Source organism: Podarcis muralis, chromosome 15, assembly GCF_964188315.1.
Source record: "Podarcis muralis chromosome 15, rPodMur119.hap1.1, whole genome shotgun sequence".
NCBI lineage: Eukaryota > Metazoa > Chordata > Lepidosauria > Squamata > Lacertidae > Podarcis > Podarcis muralis.
The window spans coordinates 35,594,620-35,622,183 of NC_135669.1; the positions used below are offsets into that span (position 1 = coordinate 35,594,620).

Genomic DNA, 27,564 nt, shown 5'->3' on the forward strand with positions numbered 1-27,564 from the left:
TGGAGTCCTCCCTATACCCTCTCCTCCATTCGACTCATGGTTTGCTCTTTCCCCCCATCAACCCACCCTGGAGCCACGATATTATGGTAAGCTTAAAGGCATTACTTTCTCTTTCAACCAATGCTTGTTTGCAGCATTGCTTTTTTTGAAACCTGGATCACCGAGGAACCACAAAGCACTTCAGAAATCAATTTATGTTGCCTTCTACAGATGCCACTTTACCTCTCATGAATGCGTGGTTCTTCTGAATGCCCTCCTTGCCCTCCAGCTCAAGAGTCATCCTAATATGTTGCACATTCCATGCCTTACACCATCATGTAGGAAGCAGTACAGTAAAACAGTCACCTCTGTGCACCGATATATATCCTCTGTATATCAGTATGTTGACACCAGTTTCCAGCCGCTCTCATTCTAAAGACTACTGAAAAAACAAGCTTGTTCCGTCTTCCATGCATGACAGCCTTTTAGATATTAGATGATGGCTATCATCTCTCAGTCTCTTATCCAAGCTAAACATACTGTATATTTATCATACAAGATTCTGCTCAGTGTTCTGACACTGAAGAAGTCTTGACAAGTGATAACAGAAGATGGGGACTTCTTGGTGGCAGCACCTTAGCTGTGAAACTCTCCTAAGGATAGTTTGGACTTCACTGATGGCTTTTATGGGCAGTCCAAACATTTTTAAAAATCATAAATCTTTTAATGGCATGTTTGACTCTGTGGTCTGTTTTAATTTTGTTGGGTTTCATAGTAGTTTTAATATTCTCCTTTTTTATTTTCACAACACTGTATCAGTTGTGAATTACACTGGAGCCTCTTATGGGTCAGGAAGGAAACAGAAAGATCTGAAAACCAAGATGCTAACAAATTAAGAAATTTAAAAGTTATGCAAAACTGGGAATTCCAAATGGAACACATTTGCTTTGGTAAAAAGACCAGCTCATTTGAATCTCCAGAATGCGGGGTGAAATCCTGAAGAGCATTTCAGAAGCTAATTTCAACCAAAGCTGGGCCGCTGTGATATTAGATAGGAAATAAACAAATGAGAAAGCAAACCACACCAAAGCATCAGTTTAAGGCTTTGCTTTCTTCCAAAGAATATATTGCCAAGTTCTGGTTTTCAACAAATGGAATGGAAGCTGCAATAAGGCATGCCATCAGTTGTCTTAGCTTCAGATGCCCTATGGAAATCAAAATGCATCCTTCTAAGGAAAGATGCCTCATAGTTTGCATATTTGGTTTCAAGGCTGGACTTGTTTTGAGTGAGCATCACATGATCATTCTGAGATGCTGAATAGCTTATCTTATATCTGTTGGGGTTTTCTCTCTGTGTGGATTTTGTTTTGGTGAATTATTTATTTCATTCATTCATAATAGCGTGGTGTGTTTTTTTCTGCCAAGGTCTTGTGCAGTGCATCAGTAATTAGTCATTGCCCATCCCTGCTCCTTTGCACTCACCTCAATGCTCTCTCCCACTTAGCTCTATGGAAAAGAATGTACAGGGAACCTTCTGGTTGCAGATGAGAATGCTGCTCATTGAGAGTTTTGTTGCCTGTTCTCTGAGGTCTTGCGGAGAGGCTCTGTTAGTGGCCTCCTATGTCTCAGATGCATGACTCATAACAGCTAGAAGCTGTGCATTCATTGTTCTGGGCCTAAGCCTGTGGAACTCCCTCCCAACTGAAATAAGACAGAAACCCTTCTTGGGGAGCAGCAGGTGTATAACTCTGCTGCATTTTAAGTAAGTGATAACTTTGTTGTTATTTTATTGTCCCATTTTCTGTTTTTATGTGCACCAATTAGAAATGCACATAGTTAAGCAGTTTACAAATGCCTTAAATAAATAATAATGATGGTGCCTTTTTCAGCAGGGGGTCAAGGAAGTCAGTACCATGGACAGCTCACTTTGGCCCTACTGGCTGGAACAAGCAGGCAGGCAGGCAAGGGTCTGGCTGGTTGTGGGAGACACTGAGGTTGTGGGAGACAGTATCCCATTTGCCCCAATGGACTAGCCTCCACTGCCTTTTTTGCTTTGTCCACCTGTAAAGTGATTTGCTTTGGGGTGGGTGGGTGGGTGGGTAATCATTAGAAAATCAAGAAAGAGAAAACAAATCATGAAACTAACCAGTTGGAAAATTCCAGCTCTCTGTTTCTCTGCAAACAGTCTTCCAGTATCCTCTCATTGGAAGTGGGAGAGTCTTCCCTTTGGTCCTCCTCTGGTTTGGGCTGACCCTCTCCATGTTGTGCTGTCAGCCTCATTGGGCAGAAGAAAGGTGGCTGTTCCTGGGAGAAGCTCAAGTGTTTCAGGACAACATCAAAGGCAGCAATGTGACTCTGAAAGAAATGAGACGGGAAGTTAACTGCACAGCTTGCACCAGTTTATAGTTTATTTAAAATAAACTATTCCCCCCCCCATTATTATTCATGCTGCCCTCATTCTCCACCCCCTCCTTTACAAAACAACAACAATTAATTCCTTCGCAATAGCAGGACGAGAGCAAACCATTGCAACTGTGCAGCAGATGTTTGGAGAGTCATAAAAGCTCGATGCTACCAAAGTATATTTGTTTGTAAATGGCCCGCATTTATGGGTATGGCCTCAGCTATTTACAAGTCATAAGGAATTATTGCTGGAATGGCATTTTATTTGCTTGCTTTGTAAATGTCACATTTGGAGAGGTCGCGCCAGTCAGGGCTTCATTACAACAGAAGTTGGTGCTGAAATTTGGAACCGGGGGAGCCTTAGAAAAGCTGCATTTCCCAGGCTTCCCAGAAAGCAGTTTTGGAGAAACCCACAGTAGTTACCTCAGTATTAAAGAGGAAGCCTTATTGCTGCTGCTCCTCCTCTATACTTTTGGTACATACCTTTCTTTATACACTTTGTTTTGTATATTCTGTTTTATTATACAATGTGTATGTGGGTAGATCAATTCTGTTATCGTTCATTGGTTGATGCTTTGTATTGTATTTTCAGCTGATGAAGACTATCACGAAACAGTAGTATCATTCCTGTGATGGCCTGGGATTCGGACTCAGAGGCTGAACCTGAGGAATCCCAGCCTGCACAGGAGTCTCCGCCTTCAGAACCAGCTGAGCTGGGGCTGGGGCATGAGCTTGAAGGGTCCTCACCTGTGCTGGATCCTCAGGTGCAGGTACCAGCTGAGTCTGCTCTGGCTCCTGAGGTGATGGAGGACCCATTGCCTGGAGGTGCTCCACTCTCAGCCCCGTCAGGGGAAGCTGAGGTTACCTCTGGGTCCGGTAACCCTCCAGCCTCTCCTGAGCTGCAGAGGCTCAGGGCAGAGAGGCGGGGGAAACTAAGTTCCCGCAGGAGGAGTGCTCGCCTCTAGGCCAGGAGAGGTGACTCACCTGTGGACCAGGGCCGCCCTATGCCTCGGGGCAGATAAAAGCCAGTCAGGCCCAGTCCCAAGTTGCGGGAGCAACATTGTTGGTAGCCTGTTCCTGCCTGCACCCTGTCCTGCTCTTCTGCCAGAGTTCCTGACCTCACCCGACTCCCTGCCTTGGACCCAGATTCAGCTTTGATGGACAGCCTCCATACCTCACCCTCGACCTCGGACTGGACTCGGACTTTGCTGCACGGTTAACCCTCGGGACCAGCACAATTCCGGAAACACTGTCCTTGAGACTTTTGGGACGTCTTCCATTGAAACTTTTGAAAAACTACTGAGAAAACTTTTTAGACTTTTGAGACGTCTTCTGTTGAAACCTTTGAATAACGATTGTGAGGCTGACCTCTGTTGCCTATCTTGAACATTCTGTGCCACTAGTCTGTTACATTGTATATATGAACTCTAATAGATTTATTTCTACATTTTGAATGATATCATTATTCTTTTATATATGCTTTCACAGTTATTAGCCTACATGGTGTGCCTATATTTCTGTGACTGCTCCATGCTCAACAGAAGACTCTGTTGAATCCCAAATGCCTCTGTGAAAGATTATAGGCAATGAACGAATTTAACGACTCTTCATCACTGTGTGTCCCCTCCAGCAACTATTATCCTTTGGTAGGGACAAGAGAGAAATCCACTTTGGTTCATATTTAAACGTGGATTTACCTAATTCACACTTTCTGAAAGAATACGCAAGCTGAAACACAGACATCCTTCAAAATTCGTGTTGCTCCAAATTTTGCAATGAGATTCTCCAACCAAGTATTATGAATGTGCATTTTAAAATTACCTGTATTCATGAAGACAACGTACAAAAATACATTATTTGGGGGGGGGACTGCTTTGCAAAAATATGTATATTTAAATTGCTTATAAAAATGTGCAGATTAGGAGATATTTGCACTAACATGCTAATGAACATCCATGAGGTCTATGCATTGGCACATTGCCTCTGAACCTGGAGAGAACAATACTTGATTTGTTAATTTTATATCTCGCCTTTCCTCCCAAAGGAACCAATGGCAGCAAACAATAAGTGATGGAAACAATAAAAAACCATTAAAAACAATTCCAATATAGAGGCAAGCTGTGAAAGATCTTGGCTTAAAAGACTTCTTAGAAGAAGAAAGTCTGCAATAGATAATGAAAAGAAAACAGAGATGGCACCTGCCTAATACCCAAGCGGAGGGAATTCCAACTATCCACAACACAAAAGGTCTGATTTCTACATTGTGCTAAATAATAATTATTATTATTATTATTATTATTATTATTATTATTATTATTATTATTTATAACCCGCCCATCTGGCTGGGTTTCCCCAGCCACTCTGGGCTGCTTCCAACAGAATATTAAAATACAATGGTCTATTAAACATTAAAAGCGTCCCTAAACAGGGCTGCCTTCAGATGTTTTCTAAAAGTCTGGTAGTTGCTTTCCTCTTTGACATCTGGTGGGAGGGCGTTCCACAGGGCAGTTGCCACTACCGAGAAGGCCCTATCGAGAAGCGCTAAAAAGGAATGAAAGAAACTCCTGATAAGATTGTGTCTGCACGAGGCCCTCATATACAGGACACAGTGATTGGTTTGGTATATGACAGGTGAGATTATTTTTCAAGCATCCTGGTCCAAATTTGTATAGACCTATCGATAAAGATGGTTGGATGAACATTCCTTCATGGCATTGGGGCCCTTGGGTGCTCGACAAGACAGCTAAGATAAAATATCTCCCTGGCTGCACCACCTCCAAGTTGTATCCAGGGAAGAGGATTTTTATTATTATCATTCCTTTCCCATTTAAAGGCTAACCAACCTAATTCACATTTTCTGAAACAATGCACAAACCAAAACACAACCTTTCTTCAAAAAATTGTGCTTCTCTGAATTTTGCAAGACAGTTCGTCAGCGGCATAATACATATAAAAAGACATAGACTACTGGAAAGTGTGTATATCATACAAATGAGAAAAATGCATTATATTAAGGGAAATTGCTTTGCAAAAGTGGTGGGTATTGGGGAAAATTGCATGTAAGTGTGTATATGTTGAGAGAAATTCACACTCAGGTGCTGATGAATTTTCATGAGGGCCTCTTTAAAAAAAAAAAAAACTACATGTGGAAATGTGGAGAACTGTATGACTGATAAATTTCTATGCAGAATTTCCCAAAAGTCAAAAGCAAGGATTCCTGCAAAAATGGTGCTGGAAGAGTATTTCACCCCATGGGACCAGCGACACTAAATGTCTGACTTCTAGTTGTGGCCAGTTATGTCTCTATAACATGGGGCGAAACTAATGGCGCTACTCTGGATAATCTCAGTGATCAAGTTGGGATATGAAGGCTGAAGTGGTCCTTGAGGGATCTTGGTTCAGGTTGCTCAGGGCTTTATACATTAACACAAGAATCTTGAACCTGCCCTGGTAGGATATAGGAAGCCAGTGCAGATGTTTTAGCAGAGGTGTCATGTGTCACCATCGGCAGTCTAGCTGCTGCATTCTACACCAGTTGGAGCTTCAGGACCAGGCTCAAGGGCTTCCCCACATAGAGCACATTACAGTAGTCCAGCCATGACGGGATGTAACGCCTGTCACTTGGCAGCAGTCACTACACCAAGGAGGGGAGAGGAAGGACGCAGGCCCAGTCCATTGGTGCTGCAAACTGACTAGCATCTTTTGTTTACCCTCTCCTTGAACTTTTCCATCCCAGCTGGTCATTAGAACACCTTGCAACTCAGAACGTGAAGCTGAGTTTGCGTATTTCCTCCTCCCTCCTCAAACCACTTCCTTTTTGTGTCGTGCATGTTTCTGCAAGGGAAAAACAATGCTGTCCAGGGTTGTAAAGACTGGGGAGAGAATAATTGGGTGCACTCTTCCCACCGTGGATCATGCTTCCAGGTGCCATAAGAAAGCTGCAGACATAGCGCAGGATAGTATGCACCCCAGAAATGATCTCTTTCAGCTTCTGCCTTCTGGAAGAAGGTACAGGGTTATAAAGACTAGGACTAGCCGCCTGAGAAACAGTTTCTACCCAAATGTGATTTTTGTTTTAAACGCAGCGTAAGGTAGTCTCCATGGGAGTATATTGTATTAAAAAATGGGGTACCAGAGTTTTTAGGGGGCTAACCAGGTTGGGATAGCTGGGATAGCAGGCTTGTTGGGTTTTGAATGTTTTATATAGATTTTTCAATTTTGTTGTTCTGTATGGGACAATGACAATAAAGATTATCATATCGTATTATCATATTGTAAACATGAACTGCTTTTTGTGCTCTTGGAAGAGTGACTGAAGAGTGTGACAAACACACTCCTTTAGCCCAGTGACCTTGATCACACATGCATAGTTCACAAGTGCCTTACTGAGGTGTGTGCATACAACTAGTGTTTGCTGTCAGTGCAATGTTTTCCACTTGTGCAGTGGGAAACTCTCCCTTCTCCTCCCATCCACTGCATGCCCCCTCCCCAAATCTCAACCCTCCAGAGCAGAAGGAGGCATGAGGGGAGAAAAACAGGGCAGTCCTACTGCCAGGACACTTTACTCAGTGCTACTTTGGATACAACCCACAGTTTTTGTTCTTCTGCATACTGCAGGATTCACCAAAACATGCTGACACCTTTCTCCTGCTTCATAGTGACCTCACTATGGCTCTAATACTTTTTTTGAAAGAAGAGGCCATAGAAGTGAACACTCGCTTCCTATCAAAAAGACAGAGGCTAAAACAAAACTTTGTAAGTCACCAAACTGGCGTTCAGGGAAGAAATGCATCTGTTCAGACTTTATAACTACGAGCTCTCCTAACTACAAGCAAACCCACCACCAGGCACACACATTTTATAATACAGAGACTTCCTCCACAAAGCATTTTTTAAAAAAGACCATACACACGAGAAAAGGAAACTTAAATATTCTCTTTAAAAGCAGAAGACTGTATTATAGATACCTTTCAAATCCTGTTATCGCAAAGAAAGGATTTAGACCTCTTTTCTCCTTGCGAGATCGCTTTCACAGAACCATGCTGTCTGCTTCCAAAAGCAATTCATGTAAGGCAAAGTTTAGGATGACTATACCTGCACTCATTTGCTCACCTGAACCTACTGTAGCCAGCCCAGAGGTCTAGAATTTTTATCAATTTATCACCAGTTGACTTTTTTTTTTTTTTAAGGAGGAGGAGAGAGGAAACAGGTGATGATCTCTACAATGCTTTTCTTGTTTAAGAACTGACTCTCCCCTCCCCCAACCCTGAAGCAGTGTCGCATGAAACTGTTCAAAAGCTGGACTGGGTTACACAGTGAACCAAGCCAAAAGCTAAATCAGCATTTCTTCAGCCTTACATTCTTTCAACGGCAATTAATTAGAATCTTCTACTGTTTAAGAGCTGGGAATGAGTCTTGCTAAATCACTAGAGTGGCTAGTCCAATGAGGAGTGGTTGAAAGAGCCTGGGTATGATATGCTGCAGGACAGAGACAGATAAGGGGAGGCATGGTTGGTCTTTGGTGTTAGGACAACTACCACCCAGTTGATAACATTTCCTTCACTGGTAAGGTGATTGAGAGGACAGTTGCTAGAGAGTGTCAAGCAAACCTGGGGGAAGCTTCTTGTGGTTTCACTTAGAGGTTCTGCTACCATCAAGTGATATATGCATTTTGTTAAATAAACCAAATACAGTGGTACCTCGGGTTAAGAACTTAATTCGTTCTGGAGGTCCGTTCTTAACCTGAAAATGTTCTTAACCTGAGGTACCACCTTAGCTAATGGGGCCTCCTGCTGCCGCCGCATCGCCGCCACACGATTTCTGTTCTCATCCTGAAGCAAAGTTCTTAACCTGAGGTACTATTTCTGGGTTAGCGGAGTCTGTAAACTGAAGGGTCTGTAACCTGAAGCATTTGTAACCCGAGGTACCACTGTACAGTGGACGCTCGGGTTGCAAATGTGATCCGTGTGGGATGCACGTTCACAACCTGACGTGTTTGTAACCTGCAAAGGCACGTCTGCGCATGCGCAGGTTGTGATCTGGCGCTTCTGCGCATGCGCGACTGCCAAAACCCAGAAGTAACCTGTTCTGGTACTTCTGGGTTTCGGCAGTCCATAACCCAAAAAAACCACAACCTGAAGTGTTTGTAACCTGAGGTATCACTGTAAAACTGATTATCTAGACCAGTGTTTCCCAAACTGGGGTCTTCAGCTGTTTTGGGACTACAACTCCCATCATCCTTATCTAGCAGGACCAGTGGTCAAGGATGATGGGAATTGTAGTCCAAAAACAGCTGGAGACCCATGTTTCTGATCTAGACCCATCTCAATCTGGCTTCATAAAAGGAGACTGCTGGATCAGGCCAAGGACCCATCAGACCTGATATCCTGTCTTCAAAGTAGCCAACCAGGTGCCCATGGGAAGCCCACAAGCAGGATGTAAGCACAGGCACATGCTTCTCTCCTGCCGCTTTCCAGCAACTGATGTTCAGACCTGTGGCACTGAAACAGCCTTAGCCACCTTGACTGATGCCTTTTATCAGGAGAAGTTCAAGGGGAGTATAAACAAATAATTTTTGGATTTTGTAGATATTGTCGTCCCTCCATTTAATTTATTTCTACTCGACATTGGAAACAAATTTCCCAACACCCTCTGAAAGAGAATGTGATGCTCAGGCTGATAAGTATGTGGAGAAGCAATGAGATACCATGTGAATTTTGCATTAATTTTACTCTCTGGTCTTTCTGTTTGGAACATCCTTGTTTTGCCTGTGCTCAGAACCCAACTCTATTGGTACTTAACCTGCTGGGCAGCTCCCTTGCCTTCTCAGAGGGCCAGAATGGGACATTGGCTCATAGCTTATGTTCTTCACCGCTAACACTTGTCCTACATGTTCCAACACATTTTCCTTTCACGCCATGTTATGGAAATAGATCCAATTTTAGGACTATTAGAGAGTTCTGAATCGCTGAACATGAAGGCCCTGAATTCTCCAAAGGGACTGTGCCTGGAACAGCTGTTGATTCTCGTTTTAGCGGTATTTGGAAGCTGACGCTGCTAATAAAGCTTGAAATTGCCCTAGTTTAGTCACATCATTGAGCAGATGTGAAATTCCCTTAACACGAAGTCAAGCATGAAAAAGGTGGAGAGGGGATTCGAAGCAGGAGGAAAACGCCTGGCTCACAGGCACTCACTTGTAGCTTCAACCTGGGTAAAGACCTTCCTCTCCAAAGTATGTCCCACTATGACTGTGTACAGAATGCCTTATAGTGGAAGCAGCATGGGGCCAAGGTTCAGGTGTAAGAAGTAAGGTGCCAGAGACCTGTGCTGTTTCCAGAAACAGGAAGGCTCAAGGAGGAGGCCTTACTCTGGTCTCCTGGACCAAACCCCAACCATAACTGCTGGAACCAAGATGAACCAAGATGATAAAGGGTCTGGAAATCAAGCCTTATGATGGACTCATGAGGGAGTTGGATATGCTTAGTCTGAAGAAGAGAAGATGGAGAAGTGATATGATAGCCATCTTCAGTTATCTGAAGACATGTCAATTATCTGAAGGCATGGAGTGTTTTCTGCTGCTCCAGAGGGGAGAACCCAAACTAATACATTAAAATGACATGAAATGAGATTCTTCATCACTTTCTGATGGCAAGAGCTGCTTGACAGTGGAATGGACCACCTAAGAAGACGGTGGACTCTCCTTCATTGGATGGCCCTCTGCCAATGATTCTTTAGCTTTGATTCCTGCAATGCTGAGAGTTGGAAAAGATGACCCTTTGGATTCCTTCTGACCCTACAGTCTTATGTTTCTATGATGAAGATGTTTCAGGGACAACTTGCAGTCAAAGAGACCCAGAGTCCCCAGGCACCCTTACTCTTGCGTAGGCATGAGTGAATCTGTTCATTTCCATTTCTCTTTTATATAGTCTTACATCTAGTACTCCACACTTCCACACCAGTTTGTGATTTGTTTATTTTAATGTCCCCATTAAGATGCATCAGCATTTTAGTGAAATTTTTCCTAATACATGCATGTTTGTATGCGATTTTCCCCAGTGTCTACTACATCTTTGCAAAGCAATTTCCCCTATTAAAATAAAGCAGTGAAAGCCCATTGATGTGACAGTTATATATCAAAGAAGCGTTGAAGAAAGATGGCAGGTGCAATTCTGCTGTGAAAACTATTGTGCTAGTTTTCCTGATTATAATGCCAGCACTTCTGTCCCACTTTCTAATGTCCCTTTCACATGGCAGTACTTGTTGTGCTATGGAACGGTGGCTTTTTGATCAATATACGACCACGTGATGCTAAATTGTAAGCAGTGGGAAAGAAATGCATGGCAGCATACAGCCCCACATTTTGTTGTGTGAAATTACAGTGCAGAACTCAAACCCCCCCCCCCCCGATTTTCTGATTTAACAAGGTTGCAAATTGATTTTTTCCAGAAACAATTAACAAGGAAATGCATGCTAAACATCTGGTAAATTCCACTAGACTTCCAGAAGTAGCTTTTATGTCCTGTTAAAGGTCGCATAAAACATGGAAATTAAGATGTAAGGAAACACAGGGAAGATGGAGTAAATTGCCTTCTGAATGCAGCCAGAGAAATTGCAAGAGAAGCAAAATGAAATATTAACAATAAATATGCTGTAAAGCTCCTGGAGTATTTGTTTCCAGGGAGCACCAATGACGAAGTATAGAAACCAGAGGTGGCAAGAGATTGTGTGTTAGAGCAAAATGACAATTAAAAAAAGAAAGAAAAGCAAACACTGCGAGTCACCAGTGTGTCATTCCCTCGGAAGTACTTAGATAACTCAAGTATGAAATTGTTGATTTTTAAAATAAAATATCTAAGTATATCATAAGAAATCAAAAGGGACCTTGCAGAAGTCCGGGAAACTGCAGAGCAATCAGCTGTCATCCCAGGTAAAACTGCCAGAAGGGGCTGTTGCACCATAATTGTTATTCAACATACAGAAGAATAATCCATGCTGAGGATGAATTCAGCATGAATTCACCAGGCTTTTATAATTCTTTGAGAATGTGGAACAAATATGTAGATGTGCAGCTGTTGGGTAGAAATGGTATAATCAATCATTTACTAGCTCTGAAGACTGCTTTCATATCACCTCTTAATCAGCCTCAATCCATCCAGCGTGGTCTGGAGCCAAACCCCACCCCCCACTGCCCATATTATTGGTAGAAATTGCTCCCATTAATCTGATTTGGGGCCTTTGTCACACAACTCCAGTGTCAGATAAGATTCTGCAAAGGAAGACTCTGAAGATCTTGTGGGTATATGAAGTAAGCAGTCATTTATCTTTGGGAAGCTTTCAACCTACCTTAAGTGTTTCAATACTTATTATTTTTTATTAATTACATTTATTTATTATTTATATACAGTGGTACCTTGGTTTTCAAGCATCTCAGAAGCCTAATGTTTTGGTTTTCAAACACCGAAAACCCAGAAGTAAATGCTTCTGTTTTTGAAAACACCTCAGAAGTTGAACGACTTCTGCTGGGTTTTCCCCCCTTCAATTTTCTCCATCGACTTTGGAGACCGTCCTTTGCACCTCGGTTGTCGAACCTTTCGGAAGTTGAACCATCTTCTGGAATGGATTATGTCCGACAACCGAGGTACCACTGTATTAAATTTACATGTCACCCTTCCTCTGAAGATCACGGGGCACTTTACAGCATAAAAATACAAACTGAGAACACAAAATACATGAAAAACAAACAAACACAAACCAGCCAACCAACCAATAACCCCACCTCCCACAAACACCTATAAAATGCCATAGATGGTTTAATCTTCCAAAGGTCTGCTTATAGAAGAGGATTTTTTGCCTGGTGCCTAAAGTTATGGAATGAAAGTGTCAAGCAAGCCTCTCTGGTGGGAGCATTCCACAAATGGGGAGCCACCACTGAAAAAACACATTCTCATGTTGTTACCCTCTGGACCTCTTGTGGAAGGGGCACACGAAGAAGGGCCTCCGATGATGTTCACAGGTCCAAGTCAATTTTGTTACATTTAAAATATTATGATTTTGAACAACAACTTTATGCTAAATCATTTTTATTGATTTTTTTTCCATTTTTTTTTACCAAATCAGCCACATTAAAACAAATTTAATACAATTTTTCCAAAAAATGGATTCCCACATTCTGCTCCTGATGTGTCCAAAGGTTATTTTTGTTGCTGCATTATTTCCCTTGTTATTTCTAATTCACATTTTTAAAACTTATTATCTTTAACCATCAGCCCTGCACGTACAATATTTAACATTTACAATATCGCCAAGTAAGGTTTGTCAACTGATTATCGGTCCACAATGAATCAATAACTTTCATTTCTAAAATTCTTTTCCTTCATACTGCGTGTATGAAAGCCTAATAGTTCACATTCACTAGATGTATAGCAACTGCATGCATGAGAAAGACTAAGTGAAGGAAACAACATTCTTTGGAAGATAAAATGGCATTTCACAGGAGTGCTGTGTCCATTGGTCCAGAGGCACCATTCAAACCTTATCAAAGGCTTGAATATGGTGGGTCATGGTCACATAGCCTTGTAACCCAGCAGAATGTATGCAATCAATGCTTCTGCCTAGTTGTCATTAAGGATGGGAGAGAAATTTGATTCAGTTCACATGGAGAGGCGAACATTTAATTTGCACTTACTGAAATAAGTGAAGTCAGGCACCGTCATCCTTTGGAATATGTAACCAATACCTTGATTTTGCAATGCAGTTCCCCATCCAAGTAGATACAGTATATCCAGTCAACATTGTTTTAAACTACTTAAGAGTTGTTTGTTTTTTAATAATCAAGCATTATATAAAATTTGCTCAATAAAGCAACAATAATGAGCACAAGGGTGCATACACTGGTGTAAAATGCGCATATAGTGTAAAATGTGTATAAGTGAAAATAACATATACATATGCAGTGCTTTGTTCTGAGGGGACACAGGGGTACGTTTTGTGAATCTAACAGGAGAAGAAACTAACTTTAAAAAAAAAAAAGTTTCTTCTCCAGCATGGTGAATCATCATTTCCATTTCTACCCCCGATGGCCTCTTCATTTCCTTTCCTCGTGTTTCCTAAATCTCAGACGGAAGCGAGCGTTTAATGTGTGAAGCAGTGTGGAATGTGGATGTGTAGTGTTTTACTGGTGAAAGTTTGGCCTCATTGAGGGGCAGTATTTCAATATGAGTAGGAGAATTACTATTTTTCATCAGAGGAATCGGGAAGATGTTAGTGCACACAACCTCATGTGAATGTGGAAGTTACTGTGATCTGTCAGCTGTGTAATATGAGGTAATGCATGCCCTTCGTACTTTTGTCCATTTACTGTATTTACTTTCCCCAATTTGATTTATAAAATGCTGGTTTTCTTGAGTCAGAGTGAGGGTACCCCTAAACATTTTTTTTTAAAAGAAACGAAGCACTACACATATGCATTATATTTGTGGGATTTGTTTTCTTTTGCAAAAATGTGTATATTAGACAAAATTGCATGAAATGTATATATTAGGAGCAATGCATGCTAAAATGTTGACAAACTTTTAAGAGACCTTTTAAAAATAATAATTCACAAACTGATGTGGGAATAAGGATAAATGAACTTAAAGAGTGAGGAGATGAGAAACTAAAATTAACATATTTTACCATCCCTAATTGTTGTGTAAGAAAGTCCATAGCAGAATATGAGAACTCCGGAGTCAGAGCCATTTTGGGGTGGAAACCTCTACAGCTCCCCGAGAACAAGTGTGGCAATTCCACCAGCTTCTGCCTCCCTGCCTCCCTTTGTGCCACTATGCTTGCCACCTAGATAGATGCAGCAACTATCTTTGGAAACGATAACATGTGTGCATGTGTGGTATGATTGAAAGCTCTTGAACAGATGGATTTAACTGAGATCTCTGGTGCTCTGTGTCTCTCCCCTCCAATCCCAGGTTGCATTCATGTCACCTTTTCATCCTTCTCCATCCTTCTCCACAACTCCTAGATCAGACACGTCTGTTGTGAGGTGTGATGAACGACACATTTTGCTTAAAGATGTTCTACCATTTCATGAGCATTTTTAATTCATAAGTCTAATTTAAACTGTCAGCCGTCAGGCTGATACATAGGATTCGTTTGATATATACTCCTAATTCAGTGCAAAATATTGTGACTATAAAGAATAAATCTATGACATCTCATTCCGATCTTTTTTTGTTGTGCCTAGGCAAATATCTTAGCTTTCAAACAATGCCAGGTTACCAAATAGGCAGAGCAGGCACCGGCTTACGGGCCCCACACCTTTTAGGGGGCCTGCCCCTTGGCTTATTAAAATTGTTGACTGGTATAATCAAAAACAAATTAGGAGAATTTGTCAGGGGGTTTCCTGAGATTTTGACTGCCTAGGGGCCTCCGCAGGGTTTAATCCGGCACTGCTTTCAAATATGGTGTGATAATGGGAAGCTTTTTCCACTGGCAGAGGAATGGGGGCAGGGGGAGCGCACCGCTCCCAGCACCATTGTGGAGGGGGGTACCATTGTGGCCACACACCCCAGAAACGTGCCGCATACCCCCCCACCGCACCGGGTGCCACGCCCCCGCGAGCGGGGCACCACGCCCCAGGACACATGCCACACCCCTGGGACGCATGCCACGCCCCCACGGGCGGTGTGCCACCCCCTGGGACATGTGCCATTCATGCCCCCATCTGCTCTCCGCCCCCGGTGCAAGAGCATGCAGCTTTGCCACTGGGTTTTCACCCCCCCCACACACACACAACTGAGTCTGCTATTTGCCCTGTTAAAGAAAATGCGCACCTGCAAGTGTCATTTGCATAAGAGCATATGACTAACCTTGCAGGATCAGGCCAGTGGCCCATTTGGTCCGACATCCTGGTCTCAAAGTGACCAACCAGATGCCACTGTCGGGTGCAAAAAACATTTGCTGGGGGGGGAGGATGAATTCTGGGAAGTCGGGCATTTTGAGTCCTCATCTCATCTGTCTTGGCCATATTTCATGTTTAGACAGAATTTCAATTGCAACCATGCACGCAATGTTTACGAAGGCATATCTAGTCTGTTCTAATTTAGGAAACGTTTGACTCTCGCAGTAAACAACAGCAGCAAGATACCTCGGTCCCTGCGATTTCCCCAGTCATGAGCATGGTCTGTGTGCCATCTGTTCTGTACTCTCCCCCCCCCCCCCTAAGCTTTACATGACACCCTCAATGAATTATAGCTCGGAACATTTTGAAAATGTTCCAAAGCCCCATATCAATTAAGATGTAAGAGCCGATAATAAACATGAGACCCTGGGGTCATCCTCCATAAAATCCCTAGAAATACTCGCTTCCTGATTTAAGCACTTCAAAAGAAGAAATTATTTTAGAAACTGGTTAGAACTTCTAACACATGACTCAAGCAGCATACAAACTATTATTATTATTTTAAGACAAGTTCCCAAGCTCCATTTTAATTTATTTGCCCAGGTCGATTTTAAATTTTCTATCAGGTGATGATGTCTCAATACCCACCCACCCTCCAGCCAATTCCTTTTTGTCACTCAGATTATATGAGCACGGAATGCAGAGTTTAATTAAAGAGAACAAAAGACCTAATTTATAGCCATGGCTGATTTTGAAAATGACTATAATCCTCCACATTCTCAGAATCCACGGTAAATAAAAGTCTGGCCCCTGTAATCTAAATAGATCTATCCATCTGCCAAGCTACTTCAGCCTCTGATTTAACAGAAGAAATGGAGTTGTGTTTTGTGATGTTGAAATTAAAGACCCTGGCAACATTCAGAAAAAGTCGTCTGGGAACCGCACAAAGCCTAGCTCAAGTGTGGGGCCCACTTTTAAATTCCTGTAATTCCCAAGCCCCATAGTGTTTGAACCCTGAAATCACCCTTCCCCATGGGCCCTCATCCCCTTACGCGGGTGGCACTGTGGTCTAAACCACTGAGTCTCTTGGGCTTGCTGATCAGAAGGTCAGCTGTTTGAATCCCTGGAATGGAGTGAGCTCCCATTGTCTGTCCCAGCTACTGCCAACCTAGCACTTTGAAAGCACGCCAGTGCAAGTAGATAAATAGGTATCGCTGCGGTGGGAAGGTAAATAGCGATTCTGTGCACTCTCATTTCTGTCATGATGTCCTGTTGCACTAGAAGAAACCACCACACACGCAAAAACCATCACCATCATTTTAGTGCAAATTTAGCAGGCTTAGAAAAGAAACCCCTCTCTGCCCTCCTTCCATTTCCTTCAAAATGTTGTTCCCCATAAAGCCTTAGCAGGGCAGGTGTAGGTCAATGTCCATGTGTGCAGGGAGAGGAGGAGAGCAAATTGTTTAGTCCAGACTCCCTTCCTGGCAAGCTGGTAGGCTGAATAATTGGGGAAGGGCTGTGGTTCAGTGCATCTACCTTTTATGCGGGGGGGGGGGGGTTCCAAGGTTCAATCCATTTCATCCGCAGGTAAGTCTTAGAGAGACTCCTGCCTGAAACAACATCTGGAGGGCCAAAGGTTCTGCACGCTTGCTGGAGACAGACAAAACTGTCAATTTTGCTTCTCTTAGTTAACCATTTTCCCGAGCTTGAAGTTCAGTTCTCTACACTAGCTCGCAAAACCTTTATGAAAATGCATCAGCTTTTTGGCATTATTTTCTCCAAATAAACTTTTTTTGCAATTTTCACAAATGTACACATTTTTGTAAGTGGGTTTTTCCGTAATTTAATTCATTTTTGTATGTTATTTTCACTAACATCTGCCTTTATACGCAAGGTTTACAGCATGCATTTTTTTCTACCCATTATTGGACTGGAGAACTCTGTTGCAAAATTTGGAGGAGAGCGAATTTTCGGGAGGATCACTGTATATTGGTTTGTTTGTTGTTTCAGAAAGTGTGAATTGGGTGAGGCTTTCTTTCAATGGAAGCTGGTTCAAGTATGTCTCCCATCCCTAAAACAACGCACCCTCCTGCAATTATCTGTTTGGCGTTCCTTCTATCTGACCTCCTTCCAGCCCTCCCATAATTCATCCCTCGGTTCCCTCCGTCATACAGGGAGAACAAGCCTTGTAGCTCTGCTAAGATGAAGCAACTGACAGCTCTTCTGCCACCTCTTTCTTCTGGAGTGAAATGCCTGAGGCAAAACACAGATTGTTACCTGACCTGCTTCTCAGGCCTGGGCAGGAGATAAGACTCTTACCTTGAAAGGCATTCGGCCTACGGTGCACCTGGCCATGATCTCTGCATGAACAAGCAGGCATCAGTGGCATGAAAGGAGAGGTGACAAAATAGCTCCTTTGTCCCCTTCTACAGAGGGTGTGTGTCACCCTCACAAGCGGCCTGTTCTGCTGCGCTGCCTCGTTCTGTGCAGAATTCATACTTGAAAGGCACTTGGCTGCAACCTCTTGCAAAAGAGGGCAATGTGAGTGTGAGAGGAATTATTAGCCAAAAAATGAGGGGGGGGGGGCAACATATTGAAAGAGAAAGCCACAGGAACCCAAGTGACAATGACATGCCTTAAAAAACAAATGCTATATGTGTATAAGGTTTCTTATTTATTGTGGATTGCAATATTTTATATATGCCAGGAAGGAAGGAAGGAAGGAAGGAAGGAAGGAAGGAAGGAAGGAAGGAAGGAAGGAAGGAAGGAAATTGTGAGACCTTGGGCACTAATCAGGGGTCTGCAAACTTTTTTGGCAGGGGACCAGTCCACTTTCCCTCAGACCTTGTGGGCCGGACTATATTTTGAAGAAGAAAAAATGAATGAATTCCTACGCCCCACAAATAACCCAGAGATGCATTTTAAATAAAAGCACACATTCTACTCACGTAAAAACATGTTGATTCCCAGACCGTCCATGGGCCGGATTTAGAAGGCAATTGGGCCGGATCCGGCCCCCAGGCCTTAGTTTGCCTACCCATGAACTAACCTGTCCCATCAGTGCAACCATTTCCACTTGTAAAATGGGACTTTCACCCCTTCTCTCACCCCTGAATAGTCTGCACCTTCCTCAGATATGCTCTGGGGAGTTAGGGAAAAACCTTAGAATAGATTTGGGGGAGTGCATAGTTGCTCGTGTTTAAATAATCATGATTTTTGACATCATATCTGACTTTTCATTTAAAGCAGCAGCCAATGGCTTTAGACAACTGCATCCAGTGTATAAAACAGATAGGGCCCAAATTTCATTGAATTAAATGGAACTTGCTGCCAAGTAAGTGCACATATGTCCTCAACATCCCATACCTGTGCCCAGGGGGAACTCACTAAAATATCCAGGGAAATCTGGACATATGTCAACCCATATCAGAAGTGTAGATTTTGTGTCTGAATTTTCACTTTTTGAAATATTGCAACCCTAGTACATTGGATTGCAGACTTAATATAGGTTTTTGGGGTGATGACTAGTGCCATCCCAATACATTTTCTTGCTGAGGCAAAGGACAAATTGCCCTCCCACTTCAGGCATGTAAGCTGACGGGACTGGTGGTTGATTCATCTGTTAGCACTGGCAGCCAAGTACATAGTAGGCTAGCATAGGAGGTGCTTGGTAGCTCACATGTTAAATACAGCTGTATCATCCAGAAGAAATTGTCCACAGGCCCAGGGAAAGTGCTAGGGGAGAAGCTCTGATTATCCTGCCCTACAAACATGCACATGCCAGGTTCAATCCCTGCCATTTCCAGATAAGGCTGGGAAAGACCACCAGCTGAAACATTGGAGTGCCACAGCCACTCTGTATAGACAATAACTGAGATAGATTGACCAAAGGTCTGATGAGGTATAGCTCCTAATTCCAGAATTAAATTGCATAGGACCTCAGAGTTTGTTTTAGGAAACTGGTGTTTGTAACAAGACCCAACCGCAACATGCATTCGCGCTGTGTACTTTTAATGGTGGTTTGGTTGATGAAGCACACACAGTAAAATTTCCCTGACCACTGAATTGCACCAGGCAGTAGCACCCATGAGCAGAGCATCGCTGCACTTAGATTTCGGCTCCGGAACCTTGAAAACGAAATAAAATTAAGCCCTGTTCTAATGCGACATAAATCTGTAATGCATTATTGGTTTGCGTGCTAAGGGAATTGAAAGCAAGTGTATGTAAGTATGAGAGAGAATGAGAGAGCATGCTGCAGATTTTTAACTCTTCATAGAATCATAGAATTGTAGAGTTGGAAATGACCCTTGGGATCATCTAGTCCAACCCCATGAAATGCAGGAATATGTAGCTGTCCCATATGGGATTCAGCCTGCAACTTTGGAGTTAGGAGCACCACACCCCAACCAACAAATCATCAAGTGGATAGATCGTTTGTCAAAATCTGAGAAGAACTGCCACGTTTAATGCCCCCTTCCCTGCCTCTACTTTCCATCTGAGCTGTGCGGATGAGTCCACTGGACTCATGGGGCACTGCCCCACCAACCTCAGTCTGCCCTCAGCCATCCCTCACAGGCCTGCATTCTTACTTATAAACAGTCCTGGCAGCCATCTTCCTCCTCCTCAGTCTCCGTGTTGCCCTTGTGGGACTCAGAAAGGAAGACGAGGATAGAGGTGAAAATTGAATTAGTTGGCCCTGCCTGTCATTGGCTTTTGCTCCCACTACTGTTTGGGCTCCTTGTCTTCTACCCCACCAGTCCCAAGGGGCACCAGCCACCACTGAATCAAGGAGAACGTCTACGTTCACCTAGAAATTCCCAGTGCAAAGACAACGAGAAGCTCATTAAGATACAAGAATGTTAATGGACAACTATGAGATGGAAATGAGGGAGTGCTAATCGATGCATAATTTAAGAACAGTTCAGCTGTAGGGAACTAAGAATTAATATTTATTTATTTATTCATTTCAATTTATTTATTTATTTATTTATTTATTTATTTATTTATTTATTTGTATTTGTTTATGGTCTGCCCTTTGTCATGTGTTTCCCAAGGCAGGCTATATTCAGGGCAATGGAACACATAAACCATGTTATACAGGGCACTTCTAGACTGTCACTATTTTCAAGTGAGAATCACCGACCTACTGGAAGATTCAGGTTGTGAAATTCCAGTTGATTGGAAGGTCTAATGCAACAAACCCGCTTCCCCAAAATATCTTGCTTTCTGCAACAGAAAATGTGCACTGGAAATTGTAGGATAAGAAACACTTGCTTCGACACGATGGCATCTAACCCTCCCGAAAACAAATCAAACAGAATGCTCATTAAATAGCGAGCATCGTTGTCTAATCTTCCTGCAAACAAATCAGGATGAATGTTCGATGAACAGATCATCTGGAAGTGCCCACAATATTCTTCCATAGTGATATGTCTCTGCTGAGAACAGGGCTCTTGGAGGAAAAGAATAATAATCCATTGGCCGATGTGGTTAAATGCTCTTCTGACACAGTGCAACGACTAAGAGGCAATTTATAAACACATCCATTACTACTTTGCAGCAGTGACTATACTGTATAAAACACCCCTACAGAAAATGCAGAAAATTTTACTGCTGCCGTGTTAGATTTATGAAAAATTCTTCATAGTAAGACCCCAATTAATTGATGAATTGGGGCACGGGGGTTGAATATAGCAAATTTATATAGTTTTATGCCTGTCCAAAGAAAAGAAAAAAACCCAAGACTGAAATTTGCAATGGATTTCATTTATCAAAAGTATGGTGATTTGGCTTTTTTAAAAACAGGATTAGCTGCATAGGTGATAGGTTAGGAATGATGGGGTATGCATGTTTTAAAAATTGGGCTTTCATATTCCGGGATGATACACCACCAATCGCATGATGCCTGTGAGGTAAATGGTGAGATAGCCGGCTGTTGAATTTCCCCTTTTGACCTGACTGGTCCCTGCTGTAGATCTCTAGTGCTGGCACACATCTCCCTTTGATCTCATCTCGCAAGGTGTGCTCTCTCAGAACACCGAATGGGTAATCATCACAGCTTCATCACCTCCTACCATGAGTGACAGGTCTCGGGCCAAGTGGAACCACAGCATGAAACTGAATTCAAATGTTGCTCTCCCCAGCAGAAAGTTACGTCCCTCAGGTTACAAATCAAGAGGCGACATACCTTCTCCTTCTCTCAATCACTGGACGAGAAGGGTGGGGAGAGCCAAGTTTTCACATTTTCTATCTTGAGAGCAAAGGCAGAAGCATAATACAAGGAAAAGGAATAAGATACACAGGGGGGGGTGGGATGTCAACCTTCCTTGCCTGCTCCCCATCTGCACATACATGGATATATGTCAGCTGCAAAGCCCCCACGTCCCCAGATTTTAGAAAGATATCTTACCTAGTCAGGATGTTGGGGAAGCCTCTTTCATAATCCATGGTGTGATGGCTGTGGTTGGTTAAACTGTTCCGAAGGAGCCAGAATGAGTGCAGCAACTTGCAAAGACAGAATATAGGACAAGCTTAATTAAAAGAATCCGGAGGCTGCCTGTCTCCTTTTTTTTAAGTAACTGATACCATTTAAAGAGCTAAACTCCCAATTTGCTACAACATCTCCCCGAAGAGCCATCTCCTGGCACCTCGGCCCGCCGAGCCTCCAAAATCCAATCCTGCCGAGGGGAGTGAGTCAGTAACGCGAGTAGTAAAAGCAACGGTAGTAGTTTACTCAGCGGCAGCGAGCAACAAATTGTAAATCAATAATACGGAGTGTAAAGCACAGTAAGCAAAGATGCTGACGAGCAAAGAAGAGGCTGCATTTCTGCAGCGGGGATGGGAAAAAAGTAGTTTGTTAACTGCGAGATGCATGCCCAAGTTTATAATAAGATCACCTCCTTTTCTCTCCATTTGTGTTTGTGTGTGTATATATAGCACAGCAATCTGCTTTTTCGAAGCAGGCCTGTAACACTGAAGAAAGAAGGTACAGTGGTACTTCTAGTTACGAACTTAATTCGTCCCGGAGGTCCGTTCTTAACCTGAAACTGTTCTTAACTAGAGGTGTGCTTTCGCTAATGGGTCCTCTTGCTGCTGCTGCGCCGCCAGCACACAATTTCCGTTCTCACCCTGGGGCAAAGTTCTCAGCTTGCGGTAACTCTTCCAGGTTAGCAGAGTTTGTAACCAGAAGTGTTTGTAACCTGAGGCATTTGTAACTCAAGGTACCACTGTACTAGGAAAGTAGTTATTGTAACTTCCCTCTTCTATACCTTTCCTCTCCCTTTCACAAATCAGATATTTTACAGTCATTGCAGCTGTAAATAAACAAATAAATGAGCGGAAATTCATCCAAAGTCATTCTGTTTTCAGCTCAGACAGCTGGGACTGGTTTCCTTCTCAGAATCATATTGTGTTTTTTCTTTTTTTCTTTTTAAAAGATAACTATAAAAACCACAACTTTACAATACAGTGGTACCTCGGTTTACGAGCTTAATCCGTTCCGGAAGTCTGGTCTTAAACCAAAACCATTCTTAAACCGAGGCGCACTTTCCCTAAAGAGGCCTCCTGCCACCAGTGCCCTTCCACCATTCGGATTCTGTTCTTAGACTGAGGTAAAGTTCTCAAACCAAGACACTATTTCCAGTTTTGCGGAGTTTGTAAACCAAATCGTCCTTAAACTGGACTGTTCTTAAACCGAGGTACCACTGTATATATTTTACTGTCTGAATGTTATGGGCTCAGAGTACAATGGATTTGCATTGGATACTACTCTAATGAAGCATGGTCTAAGAATGTCTGAATGTGATTGTTTTCCCCTTCTGTCCAAGTCTCTTTGTCCTCTTATTTATTTATTAATCATTAGCAATGTCAGCTCTGATTTTCAGGTGCAAAGGATCCAAGATTGTCTTGCAGAAGGTTGATAGAAGCAAGAGACTTCCTGTCTGCACAATGAATTTATAATGGAGAGACATATTTAAGTCCATACACTCCAATGTTTCTCTGATGAAAATAGGCATGTCCTATTCAATTATGATGATGATGATGATGATGATGATGATGATGATGACTGGGTTGCCCCAGCCACTCTAGGCAGCTTCTAGCATACAAAAACATAATAAAGCGTCACACATTGGAACAAACATCCCAATACAGGGCTGCCTTCAAATGTCTTCCAAAGGTTGCATAGCTACTTATCTCCTTGGCTCATGGGTTTGCATAACTCCACACCCTCCAATGAAAATAGGGATGTCCTAAGGAAAAGAGGGACATTCAAGGATCAAATCAGAAACCAGGATGGCTTCTGTAAATTCGGGACTGTCCCTGGAAAATAGGGACACTTGGAGGGTCTATAAGTGCAGTAAAAAACTTTCATTAACACAGTATTACTACATCAAAGATACATTGGAGAACACACTCATCAGACAAACAAACAACTGGGAGGGGGCCCTGTGTTTACATTTAAATTATATTATTTTCTTCTAAGATTACATTTATACCTATAAATTAGCACATGGGGATTTTATGCAAATCTGTGTCCTTTCGGTTGCATTTCCTTGTTTTGGCACTATGTAAGTAGTCAGTCTCCCTCTTTTTATGACTGGGCCTATAAACATCTTAGATGTTTGATATCGCTTCTGGTTGGGAGATGAGAAATGAATTCTGAAATGGCAGCAGTCCAGAAGTGAATAAAGTTCAGGATTCTAATACCTCGGGCAGATTCATTGTTCTGAGAAACTATCATCTACAACGGCAAGCCTGAAAGACTGTATCCCATCTCTTAGCCTGCAATGTAACCGTTCTGCCAACCTCTCAGTTATAAATGGTGTAGGCTGTGAATGCCAAGTCAAAACTCAATTTCATCTCAGTTCATAAACCCTTCACTGCAAGGCCTTGGTTTAATCAGCAAATTTTCAACTGAAGGAGAGCAGAAAACAGTATTCAAAACATGCCAAAGGAGGGCAGAACATAAAGATATAAAAAGAGCCTTAATGAATCAGGCCAATCACCCATCTAGCCCAGCACCCTGTTCTCGCAGTAGCCAACCAGATATATGTGGGAAGCCTCTGAGCAGGATCTGAGCACAGGAACACTCTCATTTCCTGAGGTTTTCAGCAATTGGAATGGGATCTCATATTCATTACAGAGGAAGCAAAAGAACAGGGTCAAGTTCAAGTAGGGGCAGGTGACACATTCAATTCAGTTTGTATTTCAAGGTGAATCTCTCAGATTTGCACTCCCTGAAGTGGGAACTGAAACACTGCCATCATTTAAAATGTGCAGTTATCTGAATTTTGCAGCAAAAAAGAAAGCCTATATTGGGGGGGGGGGAGTGTTTCAGAAAACAATATATTTAAGCAAGCATTCTCCTGAATTTGGATTTCCTGATCTAATTGCTTTGGATTTCTCAACTGTTTTAATTTTTATGATTTTTACTGGTTTGTTTTATTGTACCTTTTAATTACGGATGTTTTAATGCAATGATGGAATTGTTTTATTTTGCCTTTTAAGTGCAATTACTTTATAATAGTTTTTATACATTTAAACCAATTAGCAGCCATTCTGGCACCTAAGCTGCTAATAAATAATAAGCTAATAAATAATGAATTTATTATAGGATCAGTTTTCCATATCAATGCGTCTGTCTTGAACTATTTTCTAGATTACTGTGGTTTGAGATACAGCAACTTTGCTTATAATGACATCCGCACGGCTGCATTTTGCTCATTAATATAAAAATACTGCTCTAGAAACATGAGGAAGTATTTCTTTTTCTCCCAGCAAAATGAGGACCAAGTTGCAGTGCTGGCAGAGACGGAATAAACCTGGAGACTTGAACCTTCAATTCCCATTGGATTGGATTGCTTTCTTTTCAAGAATCTACAAGGCAGTTGGCCGCTCTCAAGTGGGCATCAATTTTTAATGCCCCCGTTGGCATTTGTGGATTTATACATGAGAGTGTATGTGCTGATAGGATCTGAACCGGCTGTGGCTAACCAGAAATGAGATCTTGGGTTTATCAACTCAGTCTGCAGTGCAAGCGGTTGAAGAAAAGTCAACATGAACAGAGGCATTGCAAATACAATAGCCAGTAGTACCAATATGCTTTTTATATGGTGTGTTCACGGCAATGTTTTCAGCAGCTGCTAAACCTTTCAGGTAGCCTAACTAGGCATGTATTTTCCTTTTGAATCATTTTTTTATTGAGGTTTTCTAAAAAGCTACGAACAAGCGATTCTAGCTTACTAAGTTCAGACGGACTGAAATTAATGGACCCAAGTTAGTCGTCTTCCTTATTTTCATTGGGTCTACTCTGCACAGGAAGAGCAACAAATGCAGCACAATTATTGAAAGAAATTTTGTGCAACCCCAGAGAACCTGGAAGTAAATAGTTGTATGCGATGTAACATAAGTTGAAATAAATCATAGAATTATCATGGAATTATATAATTGTGAAGTTGGAAGGGACCACATGGGTCATCTAGTCCAATCTCTTGCAATGCAGGAATTTATTTTTTTGCCAAAGGTGAGGTTCGAACCCATGATCCTGTGATTAAGAGTCTCATGCTTTACCAACTGAGCTATGAAATGAAGAAATACAGTGGTACCTCTGGTTACTGATGCTTCAGGTTACAGACTCTGCTAACCCAGAAATAGTACCTCAGGTTAAGAACTTTGCTTCAGGATGAGAACAGAAATTGCACGGTAGTGGGGTGGCGGCGGCAGCAGCAGTGGGAGGCCCCATTAGCTAAAATGGTACCTCAGGTTAAGAACAGTTCCAGGTTAAGAACGGACCTCCAGAACGAATTAAGTTCTTAACCAGAGGTACCACTGTAAAGAAAAATAACATTCATGTTTTCTTTCCCAAAGGACAAAGATGTCACACGTGGATGCTCTTTGAACTTTTCATATATGCATGGAGCCCATTTCAATCTTAGACCATGCTAGAACCTTTCTGAACTCCAGACGCTGCCATGCCAGGTATCAATGATGGCCCTCTTTAAATGTGTTTGTCCTCTAGACTATATGCAGGAATGGGAATAAGAACATAAGAAGAAGCTGCTGGGTCAGGCCAATGGCCCACCTTGTCCAACATCCTGTTCTCCCAGTGGCCAACCACTGTGGGAAATCTGCAAGTAGGACCTACCTGAGCAAAAGATCTCTCTCCCTTCCCTTGACTTCCACAAATAGTTTTCAGAAGCATTTCTGTATTTGATTCTGGAGGCAGAGCATAGCCATTGCAGCTAGAAGCCACTGATATCCATTGACAAGGAAGACTGGATCTGTTAATTTGGTTCTCACATGTACAATCTTCAGTTCTGTTCTTATGTTCTAACCTCCATGATACGTTACTGAGAGCTGCTGGCATGGTTATGTCACCAGGAGGGAATATACTGGACAGTATAACAGAAAACAAATGAAAGCTTTGGCTGCCCGACGGCCACCGATTCATAAACCTAACTTCATTGGGATTTTCGGAGGCCGACAACATTATCTGAAACACTAATGCAACAAAAGCCTTCCTTTTAAATGGAGAATATTAAATCACAGAAATAAACCTCAACGTGCTCAAGGTTTTAATATCATTATAACTATATTTGCCATTCCCTCCCTGATGCTATATATTTCATTTAGATTTTTCACATTATATTTTATGGCCCACTCAGTAAGTCCATTAAACTACAGAGAAATGTTGCAGGAGCAGGAAGGAATCAATTTAGGCTCATCACAGCAATATGTACAATGCCCAGAAAAGCACCCGGGAAAATAGCATGATATTGCCATTTTTAAAAACATACATTTGGCCTCCTCTTGAGATACTACCAAACTTGGCATGATGGTTTTCAGGGTGGGGGGGAAGCCAGTGAAGAGAGCTGAGAGTTGTTACGAAGCCCCATTCCTCTCACAGAGCTACAATTCCCAGAGGTCCCCAGAAAGAGGGCTTGATTGTTGAACTACTCTAAGAATTGTAGCCCTGTGAGGGGAACAGGAGTCTCCTAACAACTCTCAGCACCCTTAGCTAACTACAGCTCCCAGTGTTATAGGAATTCTAAGGTCTCATATATAAAAATCATATGTTCATAAATTTACAAGGCAAACACATACATAAGTATATAAACTACATGTCTGAAATGGTACAGGAGAGCAATCCTGAAACCATTTTGACTCTCCCAAATTGACCTCAAATGTTTCTCTGCAAGGAGGAAGGAAATGGGAAAGCCTTCCCATTGTCTCTTTGCTCACAAATCCTGTTTTAAGGGCATATCTGTGTACGAATAGGGTGAGCCTGTGAC

The 27,564-nt window shown here is 42.3% G+C and overlaps 1 protein-coding gene across 3 annotated transcripts in view; it reads right to left on the minus strand.

The window, feature by feature from the left end:
• The window catches only part of CALN1 (calneuron 1), a 130,635-nt gene that overhangs the window by 93,738 nt on the left and 9,333 nt on the right, over positions 1-27,564 (minus strand). The window contains exons 2-3 of one of the 3 annotated variants that reach the window (XM_028708554.2): positions 21,684-21,778; positions 2,126-2,334 (exon numbers count right to left, since the gene is read on the minus strand). In XM_028708554.2, the coding sequence (XP_028564387.1) occupies positions 2,126-2,259 (134 nt within the window). In that variant the 5' untranslated portion in view covers positions 2,260-2,334; positions 21,684-21,778. Of the gene's footprint in view, positions 1-2,125; positions 2,335-7,349; positions 7,518-21,683; positions 21,900-27,564 lie in introns of those variants that run through there. The other 2 variants (XM_077919429.1, XM_028708555.2) reach the window with 2 other exon arrangements.